Source organism: Coffea arabica, chromosome 5c (genome assembly GCF_036785885.1).
Source record: "Coffea arabica cultivar ET-39 chromosome 5c, Coffea Arabica ET-39 HiFi, whole genome shotgun sequence".
Taxonomy (NCBI): Eukaryota; Viridiplantae; Streptophyta; class Magnoliopsida; order Gentianales; family Rubiaceae; genus Coffea; species Coffea arabica.
The window spans coordinates 41,343,349-41,355,631 of NC_092319.1; the positions used below are offsets into that span (position 1 = coordinate 41,343,349).

Consider the following 12,283-nt stretch of genomic DNA (forward strand, 5'->3'; position numbering starts at 1 on the left):
AATTATTACTAATCACCGTTCCAATATACAATTACAATTTGATTTTGCAGACTCACAAGGCGGCCTCATCTTATTGTAAAATTCTTGAAATGGTTGCCATTATACTTCGACATTTTATGCCTTTTATCTTGGTCAAATTAGGGATATTATGAATAATTGGCATTTTCAAAATTATTTTGACAATATATATCGGTAGTTTGACCTTTAAAAGAAAAAAAAAGGAGCTAGTTGAGCAATAATAAAAGCATCAAAATTACAACTTCTTTCTACTCAGTAAAATGTGTCCGAAATAATCAAAAAAATATAAAATTGTAAATAGGAGTAATTCAATAAATTAAAAAAAGCTACCATCAAATGACTTGATGACCTAATAAACATCAAAACCTAGACTAAATGTAAGGTCACTCTCCGCAGTAAAAGTAAGATCTTGTCCTCGTACCGCATGTCAAAAAGTACAAATCTGTGAAAGTGACCTCGCAAATTTACAGTGGTACAAAAAGACAAAAATGCCCCCTCCATCCCATACAATTTGTCAACTAGCTTCACGTGAATCCACCCGACAACCCGTCACAGGCTAAAAAACAAAGGCAGCCGGTTTTTTTTTTGCCCTTTCCAAAAAGTTCCTGTTTTTTCACACGAATAGAGATCCAGTAATGATTAAGGGTAAAATCGGAAACAGGAGAATATTGATTGACCGAGAAGTAGTGGAAATGGACGGCGAAGATGAGGCCTCTGATTGCTCAAACTGCAGCGAATTGACGGCTAAGGGCATGTTTTCTTGGTCGGGGCTGCATTTAGCATCATGAGGAGGATGAGCACTGTACATAACCGCCCGCAATACTGCCGAAACGGTGGGTATGTATGCCGTTTTGTTCCGAGCTAGAAGCCACGTCAGTCCCATGAGCTGGCAATCCCTGCTTAACATTTTGCTTGCTCGGTCCCCGTCTTCCACGTCCATCTTTTGAGTTCCGTTTTTAACCTCGCCGTTTAACTACAAATAAGCAATATATTCAAGGGCCATTTAGAGATTTCGTTTATAAATCTTGTCAAATAAAATAACAAGCTTTTTTGTTTTTTTTTTTTTGAACCATCGTCAAATAACAAGCTTCAAGTAACAAAGATCTGCTTCAAACAATAATAACAATAATAAATCGATAGATGCTTTGAATAAATTTTTGGAAGTCCAAAGTGATGCTTTGAATAAATTTTTGGAAGTCAAAAGTGATGCTTGAATAGGGATTATATGTTTGGGAGAGAAAAATATGTGTTTATTTAGCATCAAAAGAAAGACAATTGATTGAAAATGATTTAATCAAATAATGATGAAAAGAGAAGAATGTGGAAAATGCTCTCACTAAAAATAGATGAGCGCGTTATAGACAAAATATATCTGTTTGGATCCATCAGTCTTTCAAAAATTAAATTTTTAAATACTAATTTCTAAAAAATAATCTAAAAAGTTATCTAATTTTTTTTAATATTTAAAAAATACCTCAAAATATATTTTAAAAACTCTACTATTCTTAAATATCTCAAAAAACTCTCCTCTAATTCAAACGGAACGTTAAGTCCTTGAAATTGAGTAAATTTTTAGGGATGGAAAGCAATTTTTTTTTTTTTGTTCCCCAAATATGAAATGAGTAGTCAAAGTAATGATGATTATGCAGCCATTATATCATTAACTTCAAAAGGAGACCAAAGGAAGAATAAGAAACAATTATTATAAGTGAAAGTACAATATAGGACAATTGTCTCACCATTATACTCTAATGAGAGAACTAATAATGCCCAAAGACTTTTTTTTCAATACGATAAGATAAGAACAAAATGAATGATTAGCGAGTGAAATTACGAAACTAACCTTTTGGAGGGCGCCAAGACACTTGGTACAACCAGCATAAGAAGAGTTGTGACAATTCTTCTCCAAATTCTTGACCGCGGCCGTCGGCGTCGCATTCCGGGAGCCCGTCAGATTAAACGCGGCTGGACAACTCAAGGAAGTGATCTGATGAAGGCGAATCCCGCAAAAGCACAAAACGGGGTCGCAAGAGCCATTAGGCTGAGGAATATGGATGTTGCGGCTGAGCAAGGAGCTCTGCAGCGAGTTCACACACTTCTGCGAGTCGTCCGGCATCATGGGCATGTCGGAGCTGGTCGGAGGAGCAGCTGAGGTGACCTGCAAAGCCGAGCGAGCATGAGCAGCGAACAGCCACGCTGCCAGTACTGGGCAGCATCGGCTTCTGTCTAGGTCACGCCCACAAGCAGCACTGACTCCGCCGAAAAGCTCGTCTGAGAGGTCAAGCCGGCAGGTTTGGGCCTGCGTTTGAACAGGAAATGCGGGGACTGTGTTGGAAGATGAATACTCTCCCGGCTTTAATGGCTGAGCCGGCTGGGAGAGCAAGCCAGCGGAACAAACATCAAAGGTGGAAAATAGTGCAGGGAAGATGACCAGGAAAGATAACGAAAAGGTGAAACGTCGACGTTTCTTTGTGCATTGGACCTTCATAATACTAGCAATAATGCAAGTGAGATGGATTTCTTTTTTCCTTGCTTCTAATGCTTTTTGGTTTTGGGCAAAAGTGAAGGGGTTGAGGAGAAAGCTAAAAGGGATGCTGAGAGCTAAGAAGGTTTAGTAGTTGAGGGAGAAGAGGGAAATGAAAGGAGAGGGCTAAAAGGTCCAAGCAGAAGCATTTTTGTGGCTTTGTTTTTCTTTGTGGTTTGTTGAGTCCTATAAAGAAAGGTGGCTAGGGATTGAGGAGGGATCTGTCTAATATTCACAGGTTGAAGAGCTAAAGGTTCACGCAAATTATTTCATCACAAAGCTCTCAAGTTATGTACCATATAAATGGATTTAGGACAGGGAAAGTTGAGGTTTTTGATGGGATTGCGCCCTTGTTGCATATTTTACTTGAATTACGTATATTAATATTATTTTCTTATATGCACATATTTTATTTTTACAGACTAATTCAATATATAAATATAATCATGTTTGTGAACGTACATTGAGTTTTTTAAAAAGAACATAATAATCATACCAATTACATCAAATACAACAGTATCCACCCCATTCCTTTTTGAATAATGTGTGTGTATTGTTTAGTTGTGTGAACTGGATGTCTTGCTGCATTAAATCTCAGTTAAAAAAGTGTAAATTGCTACTAGTACAATAGTTTCAGCGAGTTTTCTTAGTTAAGTAAGTCGGAGTAGCATAGAAATTAATGGTAGTATATGATGTGACATCACTGGGTTTGTTTGGATAGAAAATTATTTTTAATAATATTTTACTTGCATCATAAAAAATTTATCTTTTTATTTCACACATCACAAAAGTGTTATAATAATTATTTAAAATAATATTTAAAATAATACTCTATCCAAATAAACCTATGTTGATTAAGTAGTGATTAGTCAAGGAATAAATGGTTTAAAAGTACGAGGTCTATAAGATTTTATTTAAGGGTAGAAGTCTTATGGATTGGTCAATATACCTAAAAGTTGCCAATCGAATTATCCGTGCGTCTTAATTTAAAACAAAAGCAAAGAAAATTCTCATAGGAGTTGACTTTTTTCAATATTAGATTACTTGGAATTTCGTTATATTTCTGTTTGGATCGTGGTTGTTCAAAAAAAAATTCTTGTTATGCCTTCTGTAATGCAATATATATTAAATAAAAAGATGATATAGAAATGTATTTAATAAAGATTTTAAAAATTTTATAGTATGATTAATTCAGAATAAAAAATAATTAAAAACATATTTAACCAAATGATTCCGAAAATGTTTCCGTCTAAAGTTCCTTAATTATAGGGCTTTGTTTGGGTGTTTAGGATAGAAATGAAAAGAAGGGAAAACTCAAGTTAGAAAGAAGAGAAGGGAAAGCACTGTTATATTGTTTGGGAGTTTTAAAAATTAATCGAATGATTTTAAATATAGAAGTCATTAAATATTTATTCAAGATCTTTTTAAGGACAAAATAAATATTTTAAAAAATTTTGACAAGCTTCCTTAAAGTTTCCTTCCATTTCCATTCAATTTGGGAGGAAAAGTTTTGGTTACCGAAGTATTAGGTTGTGTTTGGATTGCATTTTCCGTCATTTTTCATGAAAAAATTACTGTAGCGATTTGATATATGTGAGGGAAAAAGGTGATAGGAAAATGTGATCACGGAAAACGACAATATTTTTCGACGAAAACAAGCAATCCAAGCATGGCCTTACATTTCATACCTCTAAGTCCTCCCATTTTCTTTTTTTTTCTTTCTGACCACAAACTACAAACGAAGGTAAACCACTTCCTTCCCTTTCTTTTCTGTCCAAAACCCCAACTTCCAAACGAAGCCTACAGTTAAAGAGTTGGACAAGGTTAAGGGTTGGAGTGCTGGAGTAGATGGGTTCTGTGACTAGACAGGAAAAAGGAAAAGGAAAAGGTTGGTGAGGGGCCCGAAGAGAAAGGATTATAGGAGAATTGGGAGTACCACGCCGACAAAAGACGAAAGAGTGAAAGGGAAAGGCTGTCTGAGAATTTGGCTGCTTCTGATGTCTCCTTCCTTCTCATTCCTGCTCCATTCTGAAGGACGTGAAATGGAAAGGCTCTCTATTCTTTTGTTTTCTTTTATTTCTTGGAGGCCTTAGTTGAAGTGAGACTACAGTATCCGTTGGTTTTATTTAAAAGAGTAACAATACAATATATCCCAACATGGAGATTTCAGTCGTTCTTTCCTTTTGGTGTCTTTTTTCATTAAGTTATTAAGTTATTTTTGATAATTTTAGTGTCTATGATAATTGTTCGAGGAATAAAGGAATGGATTTTTATAATGCATATTGCAGCAGACGTTCATTACCACACCTAAATTACAGTTAACTTATTATGTGTACGTACACATTTACATCTAATGCATTCTTCGAAATTAATTTTAGTATTACTAGAAAACTAGTCCTGGGACACCTGTTAACCAAATCCTGAATAAAAATAAAGTATGATTTTTTAGGAAATTTTTTAGTTTTAAGATTGATGAAGAGCAATTGACAAAATGAAGGCTTTTCAACGACATAATTGCGTATCAATGAGTAAGTGGTCAAAGCGTTCGAGAAAAAAGGCCAATGATGATTGATGTAATGAACTGAACTAAGTGACACATTTTTGTAATCTAATAACAAAGTGGGAGCATGGCCCTTGATGGAAACTTCCATTATCACGGGGAAATTCTCAAGTGCTGGATGCATGGAAAATTTTTGTGCTCTTGAAAGTGATTATACCAATGTGTAGTTTTCTTCAGTACCCATCTAAGCGAAGTTTAGAATTCAGCTAATTTGGTTGGGTATTATATTACATGTGTATTTTCTTAGTTCTACATTGAAATTAGAAAGCAATTTTTTAATTTCTTTTTTTTTTTTTTTGCAAAGAAGGGATAGAATTTAAGAAGCAAGAATGAAATATGAGAATTTGAGCCCAAAATATCTAATTTCTAGATTGTTAATTTTAATCTGTAGATCAAAACCCCCTCTGCAATCAAGAAGCAAGTTTGGTATTTATTTGAAAAATTATTGTCTAAAGATAAAATCAAGTAATGCAATTTGCTTCTGAAATTAAATTTTGTTTGTTTAAAGAGGTCTTGAGGTTTCTAATACTTCAATAATAATTTCTTGGTTAAGTTATGTGAGATCAATTATTTGGACTTTGATTAGTGGTTCTGAAAGACTAAAACTAACTAGACAACTTCATTCTAATAATTTTTTTTTCAATACAATAAAGATTAAGGATGCAAATAGATTGAGAGTTTCAACGAAAAATTTGTTTTCAGATTCTTTTAACTTTTGTTGATGATTTAGGGAAATTTTAATTGTGATTTACTAATTATATTAGTGTTTAAATATATAGTCAATAATTTGTGAATTACAAAGTTAAAAAATCTCCTTTTTAATCCAAAAAACTTAGAGAGATTTGAAAATATTTCAAATTGTTCATCGAATCCTCATCAAATGCAGCCAGGAATTTGTCAACTTAAATAGCTTCATCCCAAGTGAATTCTATTTGATCCATTTCAAATAGAATGAAAATTTTTACGTGAAATTATTAACTTATACTCGAAGTCAATCAAATAAATACTATCACATAATCAACTATAAACCAACCCCAAACTCTACTCATTTCTGTTTGGATTGATCATTTTTTAAAAGACAAGTTTTTCATGTATAATGTTATAGTAATATATAAAAAAAAAATCTCAAAAACACCAAAAATACTAAAAATAATCTCATCTACATTAAAAGTTTTTCACCTACACTACTATAGTAAAAAATTTAAAAAATACCCCCAAAATAGCTAATCCAAACGAAGTCATTTCCTTCATTCTTTTAAACAAAAATCTGTTTTTCTTTGTGAATCTCATTTCCATGCACACCGGCAAAATCAAAAGCAGAATTTGCAATTACGAGAAATGATATGGTGGCATTGCTAAATGCCAAGAACACATGTACTATATTATACATTGGGAAAAAAGGAGGGCATCTTTGGGATTCAACATTACTCTGACAGACTCTTGTGATCGGCAGTATGTGCATGACGCAGTGCTTGTGGTTAGGTATCTTCTTGGCATTTGTTACCAACTCCTACAAGACAAACAATCCTCGTTGCATGACAACCAATGTTCCAGTTGTTCTTGGAGACTTGAAAAGTCTTCAAGATAAATTAAACAAACAAAATCATCTTGAAGTATTTGGAAATTAAAAATTACCTTAATCTGCAAAAGGGTTCTTATAATAGTGATGTTTTAAATCTGTTCTAAAATCTTTAGCACACATTTGAAGTATAAAGTTCATAATCTTGTACCTGCATCTAATTTTTCTTAGTACTAAATGACAAATACTGCTACAACGTAACACTTTTTTTATATGATATATATGAGATAAAAAAAGATTAAAAAATATGTTTATAATATAAACAAATAAATTTGTGTAAATAAATAACTAAGCATTATGTTTCTGTTTTAATAAGATAAGTAAGAAAGTGTAGCAGCATATGTTTCTGTAATCTAAAACATAGGCCTGAGAATCTACAGCTTAAATTTATATGAAGTTGTAAAGACTAAAGAATAAAACCACATGGCTCTGGTTAAGATCGAATTTGCACCACATTCCTAGGGTTTTATTCTATTGTTGTTTCTGGTGATAAAATCATACACATCCAAGATTACAACATTCTACATGTACTTAATCCAACTGTGAATGGAATCTAAAGCATTTTGAATTTGTCCTATCTGCTCTACTTCTCGTGGGCTGCAGATGATTTGATTTTTGTTTATGTGATTTTCTTCGGTTGCAGAATCGAAATGCATATCGGGGCAATGAAAAACAAAAGTTAAATGAATAGAATTTATACATTTTTGTCATTATCATACCTTTTTCAATTTTAGAGAGTGGCTTTTGAGAGTAATGTTTAGAACAACATCATGGAATTTTAAAAGAACATCAATGCAGTAATTTCCCAATAAAAATGATGTGTGCTAACAAGATGGCTGTGAAAATGGTTTGAACCTTTTGTTCTGAAAAGTTTGCTAGATAAAGGCTATGAAAATTGTTGTTTTGGTTTCAAGTGAAAATGTGACATTCAAAAATGGGAGGAAGAAAGTTGGGTGCAAAAGCACAACACGAATTTGACTTTAGGCAAAGACAGAAAAAAATGATCTATCAAACATGACTAATAACGTACGAGGCCATGATAAATAAAGCTTCTAAAGTTTTTTTTTCTTCTTTCGACAAAAAGGTTCTCTGGGAAAATTAAAAAAAGTTGCCTGACCCATCCCAACTCCAGGATGATTACTTTTCTGCTTCAAATAAAGAAAAAAAGACACTGACAAAGATAATTTGATTTGCAAAATTTATTCTCATAAATCCCAATCACCTTTTTATCTTTCCAATTATCTTTTTATCTCACATACATTACATCATAAAAAATATTACAGTAAATATCTCAAATAAATCATCAAAATGAACTCTTATCAAAGTAACACTATTACTTTTCGAATCATGACGTCTCTTTATTTCTATCAGTAATGTGGTAGTACATATTTTTTCACTTTTTCTTTGCATCTTTTATTGGAACTTGGGCTTCCAATAGCGGATCCCTACTTTTTTCAATTAAAGAAATTCACTAACGATGTATTTTTTTATTAATATATTGTATTAATGTGAATAATCTCAAGTTAGACTAGACAAAACAGGAGTGAAGACTTTGGTATTTGTGCAAAAAAGTGATGAGAAAAAGCTGTAATCATATCATAGAGTTGGAAATCAGGGATTGACCCACATCCAGCTGCTGAAGAGACACACTCACCTTTCAGATTGATTGTACAATTGGCCAGACTTTTTTTTTTTGTTTGGTTTTTACCAACTTTTACGTTACCCCTCACCCCATACAAAACTTGGAAACTGTTAAATTGAAGTTGAACGCGTTTCATTAGTCATGGCTTCTTCTTCTTCTTTGAAATCTTTTTAGTGAATTGATTCATGGCAATGACTGCCTTGATCAAGAAAATGGAAGTTGCTATCGCAGTGGAATGAAAGACAAGAACTCCAGATTGTATTATTACTTTTTAGAGCTTTGATCAATAGTATATTATAACAATTTAATATATGTCAAATAAAATAATAATTAAAAATTATCTTCATATAAAAAATATAATTTTTTTTTTAGAAAATAGCAATCCAAATGACGGGTATGTCTTGCACTGAATGCACCCGAAGAAAGCACATTATCAAAATGTTTAAATTAGGCAAATACTTGTGAGCATAATAAGCTTAAACCAAGTCATACAAAAATTAAGACAGCATCTTGAAGTGCAAATCTCTGTTTACTTCCCAAAAAAAAAGGTGCAAATCTCTGTGTAATATACTTCCACAGTTTCTCTCATCTAATTGTCATTAAACCCTTTCGACCCCGGCTGACAGTTTTTGAAGTTTAGTCCTACTGAGCTCCTTGTGTTTCAAAACTAATGGATGTTCGGTTATTGCACGAGGGTTCTTCATATCCATCTCATCTTTAACCTGGTCACTTTTTGTCTTCCATTATTTGATTACTTTGAGTTCAAATGTAACAAATGGAGATCCTCTTTTGCACTATTGCTATAGAACTTCCTCAGAGAAGAATTATTTGACAATCATGACAGGATAGTAGATAAAAAGTTTGCATCTTTGTCAACTTTTGAAAAGAGGCCACCATCGCTGAATGCAGCTTTCTCAATGTGATAATTGGTATCAACCACTTCAATATGCTGGCAAAACAGAAGACTCCACTTGAGAAAACCATAATCGAGTGGGGGCCGAATGTTTCAATTATGAGGGAGGCACTGTCGTCTAACGAAATTCCCACTCTCGAGATCGCATGTGTTCGTGGCCGAGTTTAAAAGTTTAAATCTTAACTTATATTAAAAATTGTCATTTAACGTGATTTCTGTTAGGTTCATATGAGTGTCTTTTGTATTCGTATAATTTGATAGTAGTTCAGTTTTCTATTTTTTCATGATTCTGTTGGATCATCTTCCAGTATAAATTAAAGTAAGAGTAGGTGTAAATAGTGACAATAAAAAAAAAAAAAGACTTCATCTGGTGATTATATACGAAGTCTTCAAAGTATACATATGGTCATGAATCTCATGATTAAACTTTTCTTCTCAATTAGAGCATGTAACAAGAACTTTTCAACTATTCTTTGCCTAAATATTCACTGAATTAAGAAGAACACTGGTTAGACTACTTAGGAGTACGCCATCTATCAAACGATTCTTTATGTGGCTGCACCAATCGATATCAAGGAGAAGCTATACAGATGATGTGCAAGAATTTTAGTTCTAGTAATGTTAAGACTGCAATTTTTTTTCCCTTTTGTTTATTGTGCAGATAAGTCCTATCATGTCTGAGTATGTTGAGCAAATGAGAAGATAAGCTTGATGGTTTCTCTCTGTTACAATCAAGTTTAACATGTACAAAACTAGCAAAAAAAAAACAAAAAAAAAAGAGCAGCCAGCTAATAAATTTGCACATTGGAATCTCTATGCAGCCTACTTCAAAATTTTTTTTTTCTTGAACGACAATATCTATAACCTATGTTATCCTACTTTAAAGCGAGAGGGAGCATAATTGTGTTATATAATGGGTTAGAGAGGAAAGACTCACCAAAACCAGAGATATGCATTATTACACCTTCGCTGAATTTTTTTGACTGCAAACAGGGAATTCGAACACTCGATCTACGACCCATGAGAAATTTAGATCTCTTCTTGGCAGCTAACTTATCAAAGCAAGTTAAGTATTTTCTCCATCTTACTGATGGACTAAATATGAGTAAAAGAAATCACAGCATTGCACAAAAAAGTGGCATTTGCTCTTCCTCTAATCTGCCACTTCGAAAACATTAGTTTCATTATCCAATGACTTACAGTGACATTACAAATGGATGTTAGAATAGTCCCAAGAATTCTCAAAATCACTATCACCAAAACTGAGAATATTCATTTTTGTTAAGCAGCTCGTGAATGTTGTATATAAATATCTTGTAAGTTTTAAACAGAATAGACATTGAATTTTTCTGTAAAACAAAAATGAAGGAAAGAAGGTAATATATATTATTAGATGAAAAGAACTTAATACCGGAAATTGTAAAACTTCATAACAGTTAAGAGTATTTCTGGGAGCCCCTACTGGCCATGCTACCTCCATCACTGCCCACATCAGTTCTTTAAAGAACTTTAGCCATATTAACAAAATCTTAGACTACAAAATCAATTTTTGCTGTGTTGTTGATTCGGTTCAATGCCCTTTGTGCAAACTTAAGAGGATCCAAAGCTTCTCAGCAAATACATGATAACATTGGTCCAGAGAATTGCAAATTTTCATACGTCTCGAAATGCATTAATTCTCCTTCGTCTGTCACTTCCCAACTCTTTTTTTTTTTTTTTTTTTTTCTGTTTCTTAATTGGATATGTTATGCTGACTTTTTTTTTTTCTATTTCTTAATTGGATATGTTAATCTGACTCAAACATGAGGGACGTAATAATGATATTTCAGGGGAGATAAGTGCAATTGAAACCTACTAATTTTTTTTATCATCTATTTTGTTATTTATCTGACAGATCATGGAAGATGACTTGCATTGGGCCTGGAATCTCGAAAGTTTCGTTTTCTTCTGCCTTGCCTGAAGATTTTTGGCCCAACCTTCTTCAGTCTGGACCAGTGCACTTTTAACCAATGGCAAGGAACCTTATTGATGCAACGATATCAGAGTACTTTTTTTCTGATAACATGGCCTACATGAATAAATTGACAGGACATTAAAAAGTTTCAGCAATTTTAATTTATTTTTGAAGCCATATAGAGTGTGTTTGGATATGAGATTATCTGGAAAAAATTATTTGAGATGATACTGTATCATTTTTTGTGATGTGATGTATGTAAGATAAAACGGTAGTTAAAGGACGTATTTACTATGCAAGCAAATAATATTTGCAAATTTTTTTAATTCTTGAGATATTTTTACTTAACTGTTTGCTAACCTCAAACTTGCCTCAAAACCACAACTCTCTCGTGCATGGCTTGCTATAAGATATAACCGAAATCAATGGTGGTACACTTGGCAAAAATTAGTGCTATGATTTTATGGGTGCAAAGAATTTTGGGCATGCCTAAATTTGAATTGGAAGGAATACTATCAAATTCCCAGCTAGGGGAAGGAAATAATCAAGTGTCAATGATACTCTCCTTATCATTTCCGTCGGTGTATTTTTCTTGTTCACTTGTGCCAAGTCCTTTAATTTCCCCAGCCGACATGATTGATCTAACGTGAAACAGGTGGCTAATGTGCAGTCCCTTGGCACATAGATAATTGAAAAAGTTGATGGCGCCTCTGAAAAAGAAACCATCTAGTAAATTAATTTGAATATAATCTATTGTCCTAATGAACAAATCAAGATATAATCATAGAGCTCTCCTCGTTGCTAGATTCAGGGTTTGAACACTGGGTATGACAGTTGAGAGTGGAAAAGGTACGAGAAGAGAGGCGTAACTGCAGTAGTATTCATGAGTAGTACTTGCAGAAGAATGCTGCATTTCTAATCTGATATCTGATATCAACCACTTCAATATTCTTGTTAACAGAAGGCTTTCCTTGAGAAAACCATAAACAAGAAGTTCACTGGTGATTGCATATTTAGTCTTCCATGAATATGAGTCGTCAAGATCAAATTTTTTCTCCTTAAAAGGAAGTTCACTACTTAGGAACCCTAGTTT

The 12,283-nt window shown here is 33.2% G+C and overlaps 1 protein-coding gene across 1 annotated transcript; it reads right to left on the reverse strand.

Moving 5' to 3' along the window:
• Positions 1-304: 304 nt before the first annotated feature.
• LOC113690738 (uncharacterized GPI-anchored protein At4g28100) lies at positions 305-2,706 on the reverse strand. Its single transcript, XM_027208756.2, has 2 exons — positions 1,862-2,706; positions 305-991 (listed from the first exon to the last, which is right to left on the reverse strand). Exons 1-2 carry the CDS (start codon positions 2,504-2,506, stop codon positions 632-634), a joined length of 1,005 nt encoding a protein of 334 aa, XP_027064557.1. The 5' UTR covers positions 2,507-2,706; the 3' UTR covers positions 305-631.
• Between the last annotated feature and the right edge of the window lie 9,577 nt (positions 2,707-12,283).